General features: G+C 42.8%; 1 protein-coding gene across 2 annotated transcripts in view; it reads right to left on the minus strand.

Moving 5' to 3' along the window:
- PCSK5 (proprotein convertase subtilisin/kexin type 5) overlaps window positions 1-21,068 on the minus strand; it is a 463,699-nt gene that overhangs the window by 43,578 nt on the left and 399,053 nt on the right. Inside the window, exons 25-28 of one of the 2 annotated variants that reach the window (XM_032290887.1) lie at window positions 11,448-11,490; window positions 8,362-8,498; window positions 6,776-6,976; window positions 1,414-1,494 (exon numbers count right to left, since the gene is read on the minus strand). In XM_032290887.1, coding sequence (XP_032146778.1) covers window positions 1,414-1,494; window positions 6,776-6,976; window positions 8,362-8,498; window positions 11,448-11,490 — 462 coding nt within the window. The remainder of the gene's footprint in view (window positions 1-1,413; window positions 1,495-6,775; window positions 6,977-8,361; window positions 8,499-11,447; window positions 11,491-21,068) is intronic. The other variant, XM_032290888.1, reaches the window with a different exon arrangement.

Raw genomic sequence — 21,068 nt, forward strand, 5'->3', positions numbered from 1 at the left:
TGATGTTATCATTTATATACCAAAATACATTTATAAAGACATGAGTTTTCATTACTTTTCTCATACTTGTGTAAACTTTAATGTCTATATCTACACATGTGCACATATTTATAATTACATGTATCTCACATTCTGGCAATTTGATACTTTACCACATACATCTGGTATAAAAATTGTAATGTCAGCCAAGCACGGTGGCTTATGTCTGTAATCCCAGAAGTTTGGGAGGCCAAGGTGGGAGGATCACTTGAAGCCAAGAGTTTGAGACCAGCCTGGACAACATAGGAAAACCTTGTCTCTTAAAAAAAATAACAAAATAATAATAATAAATAATAACATAAATAAATATATAATAATATATATAAATAAAAAATATAAATAAATAAAATAATAATAATAAAATAAAATAAAGTTCTGTAATGTCTTCATATGCCCACCAGAGGGAGATCTGTACAAGCAGTTAACTAAGCAGTTAGTCCTGGGCAGGGGATCAAGTCCTCCCCAGCAGGAGCTCTTTATCATAAAAAATAAGGGTCTTAATCTCAGCAAGTAAATTTTAACCGTGATCACAGTTTCTCTTTTTCCCATTCCAGAAATTCTAGACTGGACAGGACTGCAAAAAATGAATGAATGAATGAATAAATAAATAAAAATAAATAAGAAAGAATGAACGAACCACTTTGACCCAGAAAGTACAGTGTTCATTCTTTAGAAATGACTAGCTAAACTACATAAAGCAAGGGGTTTATTTATTCTATTTATTTTTTATTACATACATAATTCGCACATGGTGCATAATGGAGAAAAGGCGTGTACTGTGATGTCTCCCTCCCAATCCCATCTCCACGCTTTTTCATACAAACTGTATCTATTCACACTGTTTATCACCTTGCCTGTAAAGTGAACAAGCAATGTATTTGGAGATCATTCTTTATCAGTACATAAGTCACCTCTTCCTTCTTTTTGGTGGCTCCATAGTATTCCATTGTATGAATATATCGACTTGACTTCTCTGTCTCCTACTGGTAACCATTTAGTTTTCTCCAGTCTTTGTGATTTCTAAATGCTGCGGTGACTGGGAAAGCAAGGTCCTTCCTTAGCCTATTAACGTTCTGCAAGGACAGAGGCTTTTCTTGCTAGCCTCTGCCAGGCATGACCATTTAGCACGTCGGGAACATCCTTATATGTTACAGAAATCTCCACTGCTGAAGTTCTCACAGTCTTCCCTCTGAGTGCCCACTGACATTTTGTGTTTATGGCCCCCTTCTCTCTCCATGTCTCTCTAATGATCTCTGCATCTCTGCACCCCATTTGCAACTGGCCTCCCAGCTTCTTGGGGTGATTTCTCCATAGAGACCGTCTCCAGAGACGGTCTCTGCTGCTGTGATTAGCGCCTCCCTATTTCCCTGTTACCTCTTTTGATTTGAACTTTCCACCTTCGTCGCTCCTGCAGCAGGCTCTTCACCACAGATAGGTTTGCAGTGGGCACAGCTTCTTTTTTATTAAAAAAAATAAAGTATTTAGTTTTTCTTAATGCAAAAAGGATAAAGAAGATAAACTTCACCTATAATCCCGCCACCCAGAAACGTCTGGTGTGTATACTGTGGCATGTGGAGGTCTCATCTTCATATCGAGTGTGAGTATAATTACAGCTATGTAGAGATGTGTGATCATTTACAAACTCCGTATACATAAGACTGACCCTGCATACTGCATTTAACACTATACATCTCATAGGCATTTTCTCTTGTCATTAACATTCCTCATAAACATAATTTTTAAATTTTAAGATGGAGTCTTGCTCTGTCACCCAGACCAGAGTGTGGTGGCACAATCTCGGCTTGTTGCAACATTTGGATCCTGGGTTCAAGCGATTCTCCTGCCTCAGCCTTCTGAGTAGCTAGGACTACAGGTAAGCACCACCATGCCTGGCTAATTTTTTGTATTTTTAGTAGAGACGGGGTTTCGCCATATTGGCCAGGCTGATCTCAAACTCCTGGCCGCAAGTGATCTGCCTGCCTTGGCCTCCCAAAGTGCTGGGATTACAGGCATGAGCCACCGTGCCTGGTCTTAAAACATCATTTTTAATGGTTTGCATATTTTATTTGTATAAATGGTAATTCACTTAGCTTTCTTCCTTTGTTATATTTTTAAGATTGTCCCCTTCTCTTTTTAAAATTATAAATAAAGTTGCTCTCAACATCTTTGTGAGTACACATTCTTGGCTAAGTCAGGATTCTGCCTATTAGGCATCCTGACTTACCATTATCTGCTGCCTTCTTTCTGGGGCCATTTCCCCCAGACCTCTATTTATCTCTATAACCTCCCAAACGGCTTTTTTTTTTTTTGTTTGTTTGTTTTTTGGAGGGAGTCTAGCTCTGTCACCCAGGATGGAGTGCAGTGGTGCAATCTCAGCTCACTGCAGTCTCTGCCTCTTGGGTTCAAGTGATTCTAATGCCTCAGACTCTTGAGTAGCTGAGACTACAGGCACACGACACCACACCTGGCTAATTTTTGGATTTTTGGGAGAGATGGGTTTTTACCACATTGGCCAGGCTGGTCTTGAAATCCTTGCCTCAAGTGATCTGTCCACCTTGGCCTCTCAAAGTGCTGGGATTACAGGCATGAGCCACCACGCATGGCCCCAGATTGCTGCCTTTCATGAGCCGGGGAATGCTGCTTTCAAAGCAAACTAGTGTTTCAAGCGTTAAAACTGGATCGAGTCAAAGGCTAGGGAGTAAAGTAGTCTTTAATGTGTCCTGAGAGCTTTAGATGTATTCTCTCACTTAATTCTTAAAATGATTTTCTGTGAGGCAGTTTCACGTTTTCACTTTATAGACAAGGACACTGTGGCTCAGAGAGGATGAGTAACTCGCTCAAGGTTACACAGCTAACAAATCACAGAGCCGGGATTTGAATTCACGTGTGTCACTCTCTAAAGCCCACATCTGCTAGAGGGTGTAGACATAGGCTTTAGAATTTTTCAGTGATGAATTTAAATTCTGAAGCAGTTTGATAAAAGACAAAGTAATAGGTTGCTGGTGAGACAGGTCTCTAGAAAAATGAAAAACCAAAAAACTGATTTGTAGTGTTTCCAATTTTTGTGGTGTAAATACTCCCACCACAGTTAATTTCAAGCTGTCAATGGTTTAACAATCCACTTACAGAACTCCTGAGTATGTAACAGTCCGTGCAAGCTGATACAGATGGTTCTTTCACCCTGCTGGCCAAACATTTAATGACTTACACACTGCCATGTGTTTTTTTCACTCTGTGTTCTGGTTGGTTAGATAACTAAACATGGTGTACTCATTTCTAAGTGAGGCAGCTGTACACATCTACAAAGTCAGAAAATCAGATTTCCATGGCATCTTTAAAGTTTATTCTAAAGTTCAGTGACTATTAGGCAACAAATCTTCCCACTATTGAAGCTGATTTTTTTTTTTCACATGTGAGCGGCTTTCAGTGTTTATGACTAACTCTGGGACTCTAGTCTTTCCCCAAGGATAAGAATTAAGATCAAGAGGCAGGCTAGTGATAAATTGTTAGGATGTGGTCAGACAAAAAGCTAATTCACTATGGCTGTGTTCTGTAGATTAGACTCTCACCAGAGTATGTAATTAGAGCCTGCTGTAACATGGTTTTAATCAATGATGGAAATAGGGGGTAGGAGAAATATACAGAAATTACTCCTAGGACTTTCCAGCACTACTGGGTGGAAACCACTTAAGAAAATCCAAATGGTTCAACAGTAACACAGGAAACTGTTGCCATTCCCAAACAATGGCTTCAGGAAACCAGCTGAAGCCATCATCTTGTTTCAGAGCCCATGGTCTGCCGCACCTGAGCCTTTCCACTAAGGCTGTGTGATGGATGCTTGAGTCACTGCTGAAGCTGTTTGCAGCCTGTTGAATATTGGTTTTATTCCTGCCACTTAGGGACACTAAATAATTGTCACAATATACTTGTGATCAGGACAGAGGGTCTGGGGATGATCTGTACCTTTGTGCAGTGACTTTTTGGTGGCTGAAAGAACAAGAGAGTCCAGCCCCTTCTTTGATTACTTAGCCTTGGCTGGAGGATTTGTCAGGCACTGTCTCATAGGTGGAAGAATCTGCATCCTTGGACTAGGTGGGAGGTATTCCCACTTTGTTGGCAGTTGGCAAAGAATGGGGGCTCTCTCGCTATAGTCATTCTCATCCTGATCAGCCACCTTATTAAAAGAGGAGTGCAGGGAACTCTAGCTGGCCTTTTATTTCAAGGGTGTCTTCCTAGCCTGTGCTGATAGATGTTCATGGGTTTGGTTGTGGTCTTCAGATGCAAACATGATCTTTTTGTTTCCACTGGGGAGCAGCATGGGTGAAAGAATAGACTGAAGTGTGTGTCATCTTACCTTTCCTACCTGAATCTGAATCTGTGTTTGAAAAACAAAACAAAACGAAACCCAAAGCAAAACAGAAAAATGTGCTGGTACCACCTAGGCAGCTATATCCGCTCAAAAGCTCTCTGTAATTTGTCTGGGTTTCCTCTGAATTGACCCGGGATGACTGCAATCTGCTTTCCATCATCTTAAAGGTGTGGCTAATTAGCGCTTGTTCTCGGGAACCCTCTACTCTACTATTACACTCTCGATCCTGTTTTTTAAGACAAAAGAAGTCAGGAGAAGGTTGTAGGCATCGGCTCAAATACTCCCAGGACTTTATGGAATGCATTTCCCATTTACTATCCATTTCAGTGCTGGAACGATGCTGGGGGAAGCGGAGCTATAGCTTTACCTTGCTTAGTGAAGAAATGGATTTTTCTCTGTGTTAATGGTCTGCATGTCTTATTTCATAGATCATAGGAATGGGAAAGAACAGCTTTGTCATTGACTTGATTGTTTTTGTTCAGCCATGAGAAACACTCTCATCTCCGTCCCCAATCCCCTATTAGTGAAAAATCCCCAAATGCACTAATTCCTCCCTCTCTTCAAAAACATTACATTGTGATAGTAGAAAATGTGGAGGGGTGGGTGTGGTGCTTTGACAAAAGGGAACCACTGAAGCCTGGTTTCTGCTTGCAAAATGCGTAGTCCAGTTGAAGGGACGTGAAATCATTTGGGGAATCAAGGCCGCTCTAACTCTTGGCTCCCTGGACCGTGTCATCATCTGGACGCCAGATAAAATACAGATGTTCAGCAAGAAACACAGCACCAGACCATTTTCCTCTTGGCTTGCACCGCCTCTAAAATGCCTGAATGCCAGACAAACTCATTTTCAGCATTTTGGTTCAGCTATAACTCACAGAAGATATCCCAATCAGGATTGAATAATCTCCAGCTATGTCTCTGAAATAGGGCCCGTGTTCTCCGTGGCTTTCGGCTGCTGGGGTTTCGATGATCTCTGAGCTGCTTTTCCTTGAAGTCACATGTGTAAAACTGTGGTGGTAGACAGCAGCCATGGGCACGCCTCCTCTCAAGCCCGGCGAAAGCCACAGAACTGTCACTCCCCCAAGCCTTTAGCATACTCCTCCTGCGCAGCCCTCTTTTCACTGCCTCTGCACCGAAGTGACCCTTTTAACAAATTCCTGCCTCGAGATCAAATGAAGAGCAGCTCCTGTTTTTGTGAGTTGTCTCTGCATAGAACATGAGTCAGATTTTTCCAGCAGGGAGAGGATTTTGTTTTGTAACCACCTCGAACATGGAGAGGTCGCTGAAAGTTTGTAATTACCTTGCAAGGAAGCCTACAACTGAGGCTCAAGTATGGGGAGGCGTGTTCTAAAGACTCAGGGAGGAATCAGCAGCCGCAGGGCTTTGCTGTCAGACCCCAAGCTCCCACACCTGTGCCCTGCCCTCCCTCCTCAGAAGCTCCACGCATTCCCTGTCTGCAACTGGGAAGAGCATCTTTCAAAGGCAAGCTCGAACCATGGTAAGCTCTAAGAACTCAGCCACAGAGACCATCTGTTTTTAGCAGAAACTCTAACACATTCGAGCAGTTCTTCCTTGTCTAACTGGAAAAGCCTACCCTACAGGTAAAATTTCCCTTTACTGTAGTAAGAAGATACATGCCTGTGATAGAAGTGAGTCTGAAATTTCCAAGAAAATGGTACTGGGGCCATTTCCCTCGATGACTCTCTTCACTTGCTTCTGGGTCTACTTCACCCAGGTAGGAACTCAAGCGGGTGGACCAATCATAAATCGCCCTTTGGGCTCTCTCTGCTGGCTGAATGCCAACCTCAGCTTCCTATCCACGCCTGCCACAAGCATCAGAGAGACTCAGGATCAACTTGATTCTCTGCACAGCCTTTCTTCTCCTGGATAACTAAAAACCCGGGGCTATAGAAGGAGGAAAGCAGAGCAGGCAGCTGGACCCCTACCTAGGTCTTCTCAGGACAGGTTCAATAACAATGGTGAGCAGACCTAGAGGGAGAAGACATCGTTTCTTTCATAATGTATGTAGATGTGTTCCTCTTCACCACCCTAATTTAACCTCCTTACATATATCCATGCAGAGTTTTTTGTTGTGTTGTTTTGTTTTGCTTGAGATGGAGTTTTGCTCTTGTCCCCCAGGCTGGAGTGCAGTGGTGTGATCTCGGCTCACTGCAACCTCTGCCTCCCAGGTTCAAGTGATTCTCCTGCCTCAGCCTCCCAGGTAGCTGGGATTACAGGTGCACACCACCATGCCTGATTAATGTTTGTATTTTTTTTCTAGAGAGGAGGTTTTGCTGTAAAATTCTTCCTTGGGCCAGAGGTGCCCTCACGCACAGACCCTGTGATCTCTGTTTGGGAGGCACATACCGTTCCAGAATTTGCCCTCCACCTGGGTCTGCGTGGCTCGCACACACATCCCACGCAGCGGCTGCAGTCCTTCTGGGCAGCTGCTGCACTCGTCACGGCCGGGGCCTGTGCAGGTTTCGCACGCTTGGTGGCAGCGCTCACATTCTCCCATTTCTTGGTCACCATAGAAGCCAGGGCCACATTGCCTCACACAGCTGCCACCTGTGTGAGAACACAGAGAGAAAGCACGAAGGCTTTGGTGCTCTATGCAAGGCCAAGTTCTAAAGAGGCTGGAGGAAATCTTAGGGACATTTTTCTTTGCATTTATTTTTATTATTATTTTGAGATGGAGTCTCTCTCTCTGTTGCCCTGGCTAGAGTGCAGTGGCACAATCTTGGCTCGCTGCAGCCTCCACCTCCCAGGTTCAAGTGATTCTCCTGCCTCAGCCTCCTGAGTAGCCACGACTACAGGTGTGTGTTACCAGGCACAGCTAATTTACATATTTTTAGTAGAGATGGTGTTTCACTAGTTGGCCAGGCCACTGTGCCCAGTTTTGCCTTTGTTTTTAAAGAAACCAAGATGGCTTTAGCTTATTTCAACCAAGAAATGTGTTTTAATAAATCCAGGCCCTGCGCAGTGGCTCACGCCTGTAATGCCAGCACTTTGGGAGGCCGAGACGGGTGGATCACCTGAGGTCAGGTGTTCGAGACCAGCCTGGCCAACATGGCAAAACCCCGTCTCTGCTAAAAGTACAAAAATTAACCAGGTGCTGTGAAGGGTGCCTGTAATCCCAGCTACTCAGGAGGCTGAGGCAGGAGAATCGCTTGAACCCGGGAAGCAGAGGTTGCAGTGAGCCGAGATGGTGCCACTGCACTCCAGCCTTGTTGACAAGAGCGAGACTTCGTCTAAAAAAAAAAAAAAAAAAAAAAAAAAACAACCGACACTTTTTACCGAAGTCCTCTTTCAACTGAGAATTTACATTGGCTATTAAGGGGTTCAGAGCATCGAATACAGAATCCTTGAGGCCTGGAAAAACTACAAATAAAATAAGTCTCTGTGTAGAGAACCACTGAAGATGGTTGTGGGCTCTCTTTCTCATTCTCCCCCAAACTCAAGTGCATTGGGTTAATATTTCCTCAGTTGGAAGATTCACACTCTATTTCTTTCCTAACTATCCATTTCCATTAAAGTCAGTGAGTTGACCAAAATCTAAGATCTTGTTAGATTCTTATGGTACACAGGGATATATAAGCTGGATTAAGTCTCAAGACAAGGGTCAGAGTTCTTAATATTTGAGGTGGCTTCAATGCCAAAACATTTATCTTCAGGTCCCCACTCCCTGTCTCCATCCCGTTCAGTCTTGTTTCCATCAGCTTGAAAATATCTGAGATTAATCAGTGGAACAGGAACCATGCTTCAGTAATAAAAGCAGAAGGAGATGGTCCTGGCTAATGTTTATTTCCAAACCAAATTAAAATTCCTTCTTGGGCCAGAGGTGCCCACACGCACAGACCCTGAAACCAATCACATGTGCACTCCTGTGGTCCTGACTGGGTGGAACTCCAGTGCCTGGTTCTCACCTTAGACGGTGCCATTTTCTGACTTACCCAAGAGAAAGAAGCCCTCTTCACACCAATAACACTCGTTCTGGTCACAGCTGCCACAGTTACTATTGCATGCCTTGCATTCCAGTTCCTCGCTGTAGGTCTTCTCAGGACAGATTTTATAACAATGGTGATCAAACCTAGAGGAAGAAGACATTGTTTCTTTCATGACGTATGTTGATGTATTTCCCTTCACCACCCTAATTTAATCTCATTATATATCTATGCAGGGTTTTTTGTTGTTTTGTTTGCTTGAGATGGAGTTTTGCTCTTGTCACCCAGCCTGGAGTGCAGTGGTGTGACCTTTGCTCACTGCAACCTCTGCCTCTCAGGTTCAAGTGATTCTCCTGCCTCAGCCTCCCAAGTAGCTGGGATTACAGGTGTGTGCCATCGTGCCTGGTTCATTTTTGTATTTTTTTTTCTAGAGAGTGGGTTTCACCATATTGGCCAGGCCAGTCTTGAGCTCCTGACCTCAGGTGATCTGCCCACCTCTGCCCCCCAAAGTGTTGGGATTACAGGTGTGAGCCGCTGCACCCAGGCTGTGCAGCGTTTTCAACAGGAGTAGATAATTGAATTTCAGGCTTGGTCTGTTGTGCCCCCCTCAACCCAAGTCACTAAACACCTCCTTTTGGACCTCCAAGGAGTCTTTATCATAGCAGCTGGGAGAAGGCTGGGGAGAAGGAAGGGGTACTGATACTTATAGAGTACTGATTATGTGTCAAGTATTAGCTCATCGAAATCTGTATAAATCTCTTATGGTAGATATCATGTATCTGTAATTTCTAGATAAGGGAACTGCAGCTCAAGTTTAAGTGCTCAAAATGACACAGCTAGTTAAAGGTGGGACTGGGATTTTAACCAAAGTCTGTGTGAAAAGGTTGTTTGTGTGATTTGTCACATAGCAACTGGCACTGAGGCCTGAAATAGCTTGGTGTTGAGTCCAAGCAGCTTACTAAAATGTCTGTGACCAGATTATTAACAATAGTTTCAAAATGCCTTAGCTTTTATTTATAAATATTTTTATGAATGTTAACTGTTATTCTCATTATACAGTAAAATGTTGTAATTCAGACTCTACTGAATTGCAGGCCTACCTGAAGGGGGAGTGAACTGAAGTTGACCGCCGCCCTTGATGAATTTTAAAGCATCAGCATGATATCAGGGGAAGCCTTTGCATTTCTTCCTTAACAACTTTTTTTTTTTTTTACCCCCGAAACAGAGTCTCCCTCTGTCGCCCAGGCTAGAGTGCAGTGGTGTGATCTCAGCTCACTGCAACCTCCGCCTCCTGGTTTCAAGTGATTCTCCTGCCTCAGCCTCCCGAGTAGCTGGGATCACAGGTGTGCCACCACACCCAGCTAATTTTGTATTTTTAGTAGAGATAAGGTTTCCCTATATTGGCCAGGCTGGTCCCAAACTCTTGACCTCAGGTGATCCTCCCACCTTGGCCTCCCAAAGTGCTGGGATTACAGGCATGAGCCACCATGCCTGGCAATAACTTCTACTGTTTAGCATTTCACTAGCTGTATTCAAAGGTGCTAAATGTTTTCAAGTATTATATGTGTTTGTTTCTTGAAACACATATCTCATGTTTTACCCTTAGTGACACTGGAGCATGTTCTTTCAGGGTATTTGTTTTTCAGAGGGTTTTATGAAACATGCACATTTACAACTTGTGGTAAGCTGGAGAGGCAGACAGGTTTGGTTCCAAAGTTTAACAGAGGATGCTTAACAAAGTTTAACAGCGCCTGGCCAACATGGCGAAACCCCGTCTCTACTGAAAATACAAAAACTAGCCGGGCATGGTGGCGTGCGCCTGTAATCCCAGCTACTATGAAGGCTGAGGCACGAGAATCGCTTGAACTTGGCAGGTGGAGGTTGCAGTGAGCAGAGATCACGCCACTACACTCCAGCCTGGGTCACAGAATGATACTCTGTCTAAAAACAAAATCAAACATATGAAAAAAACCCCAAAGTGTGTCAGAAGTGCAGTGATGTGAGACATGGTCAATGTAGAAAATGGCAGGCTATTCTGGAAAAGTTAGATTAAAACCATAAGGCTAAGAACTGATAAGGTTAACTGATCATTTTTAGTATGTTTCAGCTTACTGGACTTCCCTTTCTCTCCTGTCGTTCTCACTCCTTCTGTCTTCCCACCTATTACCACATTTCAAGTGTATTTGTTTTTGGACAGGTGGGTTCCATGGATGGAGGGAAAAGGCAATGTGGTGACAGAGGAGGTGACCTGCCAAAGCCCAAATGTCCCAAATGTAGACCTGTCACTATTTTTTTTTGGTGCAACTGAGTAAAATCTCACCCCTCTCTGAGCTTCAGTTTTCTCTTCAGGGGATTAACATCCTCCTTGTGTCTCTGACAACCTCAATGGAATGATCAAGAGATGAAACAGTCGTGAGACTTTGCATATCACAGAACCCCTGAGCTCCTGGGAGGACAGGGAGGGACTGTGCAGCCCTTGCATTACACAGGGCTTTCCTTTCCTTTGCATCTCCTTTCTCTTTGACTTTTCTTCTAGACAGTCAACAGGGTGTGCTGGAAGGGAGACTGGAAGAGGAGGTGATATTGAAACATGCCATTTTTGATTTTGTGGATTTTTATTAGAGTACATTGGGATTGATGGTTAACTGTGTTTCATTTAACCTAGTGGCCTATGTCTCTAAGTTACCTAGGAGTTGATTAAGAGCTAGCATAGCACCTGGCTTCACCCTGGAGCCTTCACTCTGGTTAAGGATAAGGTCTCCATGCTAACATTTACAAACAGCTTACTTAGGACCAGGTATGTTATTAAGGTCTGTCTATGAACAGCAAGACCTGAATCTTTGTAACCCATGGCAAGATTCCTAGACACCAGTGTCAGGCTGGATGACTTCCAGGATCAAGAAAGAGATGGCCTCCTTTAGAGGCAAGGAAATAGCTGGGTTCTTATTGCTAAATCCAAGAATTGCTCATTAATAGTCTGACAGGACAGAGTTGCTTCGGGCTACAGGGCCACTTTAATCACAGGATTGAGGATTAAGTCAGTAATGTTTAAACTGCAGAAAAGTTAGTGCCATGAAAAGGAAGGCCAGACTTACATGTGATACCCCATAGCGCAAGATGTGCAGGTTCCTGGGTCATCTGGAAAAAAATTAAAATAGTGAAAAATAATAATCATGAGGAATTTGTCATTTTGAAAAATAGACTCTGGAGAAGTTGTGGCTTGGGATAAACAATCCTGTGGGATAGTTTCCTGAAATGTACTGTCCAGAAATAACATTTGCACAGATTGCACCATTTTTAATTAGTAACAAGATGTACACTAGGATTTATCTTTATCAAAGTTAGTAAGAGTTCTCATAAACACTTGGCCCTGACTTTCAAGGAGGAATAGGCTCCAGCTACTGGGTCTTCAAATTAAAGATCAATGACCATCCACCTCAAGAACCCCCAGGCCTCTACTGAGGTAGAGCGATGAGCAAGTCCACACACAAATATTTGGAAGGGGTTACAAGCTTCTGACCCTGAATAGAGGGTTTTCCATCAGTTACCCCAGAATCTTGCCAATGGAAATGAGCATCATTTGGGGCACTCCTTTGAAATCAGCACAATTATTTTTCCCAAGTATCCACTTCAGGTTATGCCTGTCACAACTTTCTTAAAAACCAAAAAAAAAAAAACCACACACACAAAAAACTGCCCTGTTCTCATTAACAGTTAATGATTCAATGCATCCCTGTTGGCTCCTAAAAGGGTTCTTTCCTGCAGCTTTCAGGGGACTTAAAGAGAGAAAGAATTTTAAGAGTCGTCATCATAGTCTATTTCTCTTTCTCATAGCACTTCCCAAAAGATGCAACTATCAGATATGGCTATGAAGTGAGTTCTGTGACTTCCTCTGGCTTGCAGTTCTTGCACGTAACAGAGTTATCTTTGGCAGGTTCTTTCTGTGATCTAACCTACCCTCCAGTCTTGCTCTTTTTATTTTAATAGGAGATGAAAGGCAACTGCCCCTCCTTAAAATGTTCCTCTTGGTATGTGAAGATTTTATGCCACCTTTAATTAACAAAACTATTATCATTTGAACTTTGTGCATAGCTTTCCTTTCTAATCTATCCTGGCCTCTTCTGATTTTCTTAGATTGCCTTTAGGAGGTAGAGACAGCCTCACCCAAATCTTAGTCACATATTCATCTCGGGTCCTAGGGACGCTACCGAATGACATCACTGTGTACTACACATAATACAACGAATGCATTGCACAAAATGTTAAGTGGGAAAATTTCTAGCAAAGGCTCTGCCAATTAAAGCAGGGATCTGCAGAACCTTCTGGAAATAGCTTGATGATGGTGCAGTGGAAAGAGTGCTGAATTGGAAACTGAGCTACCTGTTGGAAGTTTCAACTCAGGCCTAACTATCTTGTGAATTTGCACAAATGTCATTTTGCTTTCTGGGTCCTGGTTTCTGCAGGTGTAAAATGAGCTGGTTGGACAAGATTGTTGTTAAGACTTCCAGAAAGTCACAGATTCTGAAGCTGAATCTAGCAAGAGTTGGCAACTATGGCCCACCCCAGGACCTTGACCTTGCCATCTATTTATATGTGTTATGTAAGACTGCTTTCATGCTACATAACCAGAGTTGAGTAATTGCAAGAGACCAAAGATGTTTACTCCCTGCTACTTCACAGAATTTGCTATCCCCTGACTATAGCACTATCAGCTGGTGACTTTGTCATGCTCATCTTTGCTGGGGACACAGGTGCCTCTAATTGTCGTAACAGCTGGTTTCAGAGTGCCTCTTAGGAAAAGAACTGTCTATATTTAGGAAACTACCTTGTTAAGCTCCTTGGGGTAGAAGTTTAATTGGAAGAGTTGAACAAGAGCCAAGACAGTCAAAGAGATAGAAGGGCCCTTCTGCAGGAAGCTGTTATCTGCTCATGGGAGAGAAATGGTTTTTAATGTCTGGGTCAACATGGTTTGTAACACAGTCACTAAGGACAGTGAAATGAGCCAAAAACCAAGCTAATTAGGTGGAACCAGGAACGGAAGCTAGAGGTGCCCATGAGAAAAGCTCCCTGGAATTCTTAGAAATCTTGGGGAAGGCCAATTCACAAACTGGGGATCTGAGCCCATTGCAAAGGTGTGCAGAGGCCCCAATGAATACCACTGGTTTCACCGGGCTAGTTCATTTTCCCTTACAAGTCTATGCATCCTTATTCTTTTCAGTTTCAAAATAACTTCCTACGACTTGGCTTGCATTTGGTCAGCTTACTTTACTCTGCTTCCCTGATGAACATATTTGACTCTAACAGTTTTGCTAATTTGGCAAGGGCTGGGGAAATTCTAATCCTGTTCTTTAATGTTCTGGTCATCCCTCCCATCTAGGAACTTAATGAGCTTGCTCTCTGCTCCTTTAAGTGGGTCACTGATGAGAATGTTAAACAGAACCAAGCCTCAGAAATGTGCATACCAATGCAATCTTGAGTTCAGGGACTTTTCCAGCCCAGTTACACAGTGAATTTGGTACCTTTACAACAGTTTGCATAAATGAATAATACATAGAACAGGAACTGTGTCTTATAACAGCTTATGAATGCCCATTAGTTTTTCTCATTATTATCAGCTGTTCTAAAGAATGAGAATTATTTAAAAAAATTTTTCCACCTCAGAAGATCCACAAGTCAGACCTAAGCTAAACGGATTTAGCTTGACCACTGAGAGGCTGCTGTTATGAGATTAAGGAAGAAGGTAACAATCCCAAATCTAGAAATTGACTCTAAGTCAGGCTGGCATTTAGATGGTAAAGAGGGGTGGCTTAAGGAGAAAGATGAATTTTCCTGGCTTCTAGTCTGTGTGTGATGAGGGGAATGGGAAGGGAGTCTAAACAAGCTACAGTCGTTAGCTGTCTTGGAAGGTGTTATCCAAAGTAGGATGTTTAAATAGCTCTGGTGATTTGATCTTGTCCAACTTTTGAGCTGAGAGACCATATTTGGGGAGAGAAGGGGAAAGCTCAGTCAGAATTCAGACAGAGCCTCACACGTTTGGAAAAAAGCCTTCAGAAACAGTGGCTGCTTTCCGGCTGCTCATATCCCTGCTAAGGAGAATGTGTGAGCAGATGCCTCGTCAGGAAGGGGATGCCGTCTTTCTGTCTTGAGAAACTCATTTTTATTGTCTTACTTATATGGGCTGGGGCGGGCAGGACTACAATGTCCGCTCTATCTTGAGAGCTGTTCATGATCCCCACTGTCACCTTCCCACTGTGTCTTTGGGGATCACCCGTACTGTCACTCATCATGAACTCACTGTCCCATGGAGACATTGCCTCCTCCTTCAACATCACCTTCGGCAGTCAATTTACATTCTATGCCATTTTATTTTGTTCTCAGTAATACCGATCACCTTCGCCATTGAATTTGGTTGGATGAGGGCCACAGTGGGAGCTGTGCACATCTTACCTATAAGATGTATTGGAAAGGAGATATTTTAAACTTGAACATCTAGAGGAGAATTTATTTTTATGGTTTATATAAACTTGGTGTCCCATAATTCAGGATACACACAAGTGGAGGGTAAACATAACCATGGCAACCCCATGCAGACTGTGAGAGGGTCCTGGCCTCTTGCTGCTCCGTGAAAAATAAACTGTCAGCTCAAGTCAGGAAGCTGGCATTTTATGAAGATGCAATGTCACAATTACAGGGTGAGCCTGGCCACCCTGGCCATGCTGGCTGGCCGAAGAGACCAGGTCTCCCTATGGCATCCAGGCTGATATCAGTGTCCTGATCCCAAGTGATCCTTCTGCCTTGGCTTCCCAAAGTGCTGCCATTATAGGGAAGTTATTTTGTCACTGGATAAAGATGCTTGTGAAAAAAACTGGACTTCCAGGTTATTTATCTCAGCTTGCTAGCAGAAAAGCATGCAGTTTAAGATGGGGTCTCACTGTATTGCTCAGGTGGTTTTGAACTCCTGACCTCAAGCAATCTTCCTGCCTCAGGCTACCAAAGCCCTGGTATTACAGGACAGTCCTTGGAAAGACCAGGAAATCCAGAGTTTTCTTCGAGAACGAGGATTCCTGAGAAGTGAGTTTCACCTTGAATCAAGAAAGGAGAATCATATACTGTCAAAGGCAATCACCCAGGGCCTTGAGAACAGGGGAATGGTGAAGAGCTGGGCTTAATGGGATGATGGTCGTTCTCTCTCCCACCTAAAAGCTACCACTACCTCAAGACCCCCTCAAGATGGTGACCTGTCTTGGTTTCAACACCTTAAATAAGAAACATTGGGAAGATGGATACTTCTCCATTCCATATCAGACATGTCTTAGAGGAAACTCTTATATCTGAATGACCAAAGAAAAGTATGAGAAAAATGCAAAATCTATGCCAGGCCATTCACAATTTTGCTGGTGCCCTGGAGTCCACATGCATTTCAAGAAGAATAAAGTGTGTCAAACCTGCAGAAGACTGAAGCATGTCTGTCAGACCTGCCTCTTAGACCTGGAGCATGGCCTGCCCATCCGGGTTTGTGATGCGGAGTTGTCTTTATAAGATGACATGACATCTTTATAAGATGGCCAGTTTGCCTGCTGGGGAAAGCCACATCCACCAGTGACATGCTGGACAAACTGGCCTGGACCATGCCCTATTACGTAAGGAATAAGCCCCACATTTTCTTCTTTTGGGGAAAGAGAGAGGGTAAAAGAGGAGAGGAGTTTCCATACAGACATGAGAAGCCTACAGGTCCACATGATTCCCTTGCTGATCAGATATTAAAGATCGATATTACAGAGTCAATGACCCTGTAGCAGATAAGCTTCTATAGTAGGATTTAACCATGCCTCATCTGGAACTACCAGAAGACAAGTCTATCCCCACACTAGATGTTAGTGGTCTGGGCGATACCATTACGGAGACAGATCTTAAGAAATAATCTCTACCTCTTTAGAGAGATCTGGACAATCCCTGTTGTGCAGAGACAATGGTGCGCTTTCATCCAGGTTTCCACAGGGCAGGCTGCACAAGTGGCTGCAGAGAAGTCCTTTAATAAGTTAAACGTCAATGGCTGCAGACTCCATGTAAAATGGGAGGATCGCAGGCAGCCAGAGGAAAGGAAAATGACAGAATCCCAGAACCTGGGATCCAGCTAGAGCCAATTCCAGCACTGCTGGGAACAATTCCTCCTGCAGCAGCAGCAGATGCATCTGCCAATGACTTCAGCCTACCCCCGAGTGCTCCTTCAGCTGTGGTGTGCATTGCCTGGCCATGTTCAACTGCTATTGCCCTGCCCCCATCCGTGCTATTGCTCTGCCTCTCCAGGATTTGGGCCACACATGTTCTACTCAATGGGACCACCTTCCTTTTACAAGAGGACTCCAGGATCAATCCACTGTCTCTCTCAGGACCCTCAGAGATGGGAGCTCATGCCAGAAAACACAGCAGGCCCTAGCACATTATCACACCCCAGGGCCGTATGGAAGAAAGGACACTTAAACGTCGCTCTTAGAATAAGTATATGTTTTTCTTCTGTTGTCTTTTCCATGGTATCTGATGTGTTCAGATGTGGGCAGGTGAAAAATGATGGCCATGCTTTTCTACACATATTCAAAGGATCAATGGACTTCAAATAAGATGCCATTAAAACATCTGGCTATTAATATCACATGACAAATAAAACCTAAAACCCATCTTCCTCATTTCTGTGGATGACAAGCAGCTGGGTGAATTGCAATGTGCAACAGAATTATCAACCCAATCATATGTTCACTTCACCTCTGTTTATGGAGGGAAAACTGACCTGCAGGAAAAAACCTTTTGAACATGTTTATGTCCACTGGGTATATTGTATTTTATCATCTACAAAAAGGTTACTAGTACGAATTTTTGTAGTGGCTAAGTGTGATTGAACTGTTTCGAATTCGCATTATCAGAAAGATAAGTAGAAACCAGTATCCATTACAGCCCAGATCTCTTCTTTGCTCTTCTTTTTCTCATTTATTGCCAAAGAAATTTAATAATTCACTAAGAAAAAGACAAAAATGAAATGTCTTTGTATTCCGATCAAAAAAAGAGGAACATACTAGCTAAAATGCTTCTAACTTGTTTTTTTTTCCTAATTTTATTATTCTTTTTGCATGTTTATTTTTCTTTTGCGGGAGACAGAAGAGACTCAATGTCTGAAGGATAGCTTTTTATCATAATATGCCACAATTGGCCATGAAGTAGATACCATGTTTAGGCAGAATCAACCCTCTGCAAAACTCGGTGGTGGAGGGGAGTTAATTTCAGGGTGCTCCTATCTTATCTTTGGCTGTCTCATTCAAGCTTCTAGGACTTTCATTCATAGCTCACGATAGCCAGACTCCCCCCTACCACTCCTTTTGAAACCTGTCTGTCCTGTGCTCTGTTACTGCGAGAACCTACTAGGTTACTGCTTAGGATGATAGGCGAAAGGGCATGGATGTTATGTGCTCTTGGGAGACTCCTAGGCTGAGTCTGATGGTTTCATAAAGGGCAGACCCCCCACACATGCTCTCTTGCCTGTCGCCCCAAGTGCTCCTTCAGCTGTGGTGCACATTGCCTGGCCATGTTCAATTGCTATTGCGCTGCCCCCATCTGTGCTATTACTCTGCCCCTACCCCCAGGATTTGGGCCACACATGTTCTACTCAATGGGACCACCTTCCTTTTACAAGAGGACTCCAGGATCTCTCTCTTTCTCTCTTTTCTTTTCTTTTCTTTCTCTCTCTCTCTCTCTTTCTCTCTCTCTCTCTCTTTCTTTCTTTCTTTCTTTCTTTCTTCTTTTTCTTCTTTCTTTTTGAGACACTCATTCTCTTCTTAAGTGTTCTAGACTCCTTAGGTTCCTTCCACTCCAACTTTCTTAGGCTACATCTGCAAATGTTCCATAAAACATTACCCATTTAATTGTAGTTTAGCATACCCTGGATACTTGCTTCTCCCAGACCATCTCAATCTTTTGGGCCAGTCACCTCCCCGGTCCAATCATCTCTATCCTATACTCTACCAAACTAGGGACTCCATTCACCTTCCCAGGATTCAGCTTGGCCAATATCTCCCACACTTAGGCCAAGTATTAGATCAAAGTCATGCTCCATCCATACTTCATAGAACTTTTAGCCCCAGTCACTCTCAAAGCTCCATCAACAACAGAAATCTAAAGTTCTAAGCTCCATACTGTTTTGATGAATCACTCATTGACTTAAAGAGTTAGTATGTTAAAAAATATAATTTATACACATTATGCTCACCCACCACTTGCATACTAATATATGCGTGTATATAACTTATTATTCATTATTATGTGCTAGTACATGAATGTATTAGTGTATTTTCACACTGCTATAAAGAAATGCCCGAGACTGGGTAATTTAAAAGAAAAAGAGGTTTGGCTGAAGAAGGCAGATCATCTGAGGTTGGGAGTTTGAGACTAACCTGACCAACACAGAGAAACCCTGTCTCTAGTAAAAATAGAAAATTAGTTGAGGGTGGTGGCACATGCCTTTAAGTCTAGCTACTTGGGAGGCTGAGGCAGGAGAATTGCTTGAACCGAGGAAATGGAGGTTTTGGTGAGCTGAGATCATGCTATTGCACTCTAGCCTGGGAAAGAAGAGCAACACTCCATTAAAAAAAAAAAAAAGAAAGAAAAAGAAGTTTAATGGACTCACAGTTCCATGTGGCTGGAGCAGCCTTGCAATGGCGTCACAATCATGGTGGAAGGTAAAGGAGGAGCAAAGGCATGTCTTACATGGCGACACGCAAGAAAGCATGTGTGGCGGATCTGCCCTTTATGAAACCATCAGACATCATGAAACTTATTCACTATCATGAGAACAGCACAGGAAAAACTGCCCATGATTCAATTAGCTCTCACTGGGTCCCTCCCATGGCATGAGGGGATTATGAAAGCTACAATTCAAGATGAGTGGGGACACAGTCAAACCATATCAATGAATATTTCACATATATTAAAAAGATGTGATAGAGTAGAAAATTTAAGGTTTAAGAGGATAACATAAAAACAAACATTTGCATACCTCTCTCTGGAGACCAGTGACCCAGGCCTCACCTAACCAAATGCTACATCTGAGCTAATAAATCCACATTTAACCTTGTCAAAACATGTTACGAGTTTGGTTCCTCAAGATTGTACCCAGAAGAAATGGCTCTCTGATGGGGTCACTCACTTGCATGTACATAAGGAATCCCCTGCATTTGGCTTCCAGCCCTTCTTTATAGATGGATTATTTGATTCTAATTAACTTGTTCACCTAGCACTTTTGGGTCAGGAGGTAAGTAGAAATGCAGACGTGGGTGAAAGTGTTTGAATGATATGATTAGATTCTACGTTTTCCACCTCTTCACCACCTTCTGTAGCTTCAGTACATAAATTTATTCCTCAGAACAAACTTTCTAGATGAAAATCATCAATGATTATGCCTTGATAAAAACACAATCTGAAAGTTTATCTGTTGGGAATATATTTTTAAAAAGTATAGTACATGCCTCAGAGATATTATGGGTTCAGTTCCAGACCACCTCAATGAAATAAATGTTACAATAAAGCAGGTCACACAAACTCTTTTGTTTCCCAGTGCATATAAAAGAAATATACTATACTGTAGTCTATTAAGTAAGCAATAGCATTATGTCTAAAAAATGTGTACACCTTAATTAAGAAATACTTTGTTGCTAAAAAATGCTAAATGATCATCTGAGCTTTCATGTCTTTTTGCTGGTGGAGGGTCTTGCCTTGGTATTGACGGCTGCTTGACTGATCAGGTTGGCGATTTCTGAAGGTTGGGGTGGATGTGGTAATTTCTTGAAACAATGGAATTTGCCACATTGATTGACCCTCCTTTACATGCAAGATTTCTCTGTAGCATGCGATGCTGTTTGATAGCATTTTACCCACAGTAGAACTTCTTTCAAAATTTGAGTCAATCCTCTCAAACTCTGCTGCTACTTTATCAACTAAATTTATGTAATATTCTGTTCACTGCATCTTCATCAGAAGTTTCCATCTTGAAAAACCACTTTCTTTGTTCAACCATAAGAAGCAATTCCTCATCTGTTCAAGTTTTGTCATGAGATTGTAGTAATTCAGTCACATCTTCAGGTTCCACTTCTAATTCTAGTTTTCTTCCCATTTCCATCTCCTCTGCAATCATTTTCTCCATTGAAGTCTTGAACCCTCAAAGTCATTCATGAGGGTTAGAATCAACTTCTTCCAAACTGTTAATGTTACTGTCTTGACCTCCTCCCATGAATCACAAATGATATCAAGAATGTTGAATCCCATGGACAGGAATATGAGAAAAGACACTGGGGACTACTGTGGGAGAGGGGCAATGGCTGAAAAACTACCTATTGGGTACTATGCTCACTGCCTGGGTGATGGGATCATTCATACTCCGAACCTCAGCATCACACAGTATACCCATGTAATAAATCTGCACATGTACCCACTGAATCAAAACAAAAGATGAAATTATAAAAACATATGATGGGTGTAGTGGCTCATGCCAGTAATCCCAACAGTTTGGGAGGCTGGGACAGGAGGATCACTTGAGCCTAGGAGTTTGAGACCAGCCTGGGCAACATAGGCAGACTCTATTTCTACAAAAAATAAAGATATTAGCTGGGCATGTTGGCATGTACCTGTAGTCCCAGCTATGCAGGAGGCTGAGGTGGAAGGATTGCTTTAGCCTT

The sequence above is a fragment of the Sapajus apella genome, unplaced genomic scaffold, assembly GCF_009761245.1.
Source record: "Sapajus apella isolate SASKATOON/1434 unplaced genomic scaffold, GSC_monkey_1.0 scaffold24, whole genome shotgun sequence".
NCBI classification, from domain to species: domain Eukaryota; kingdom Metazoa; phylum Chordata; class Mammalia; order Primates; family Cebidae; genus Sapajus; species Sapajus apella.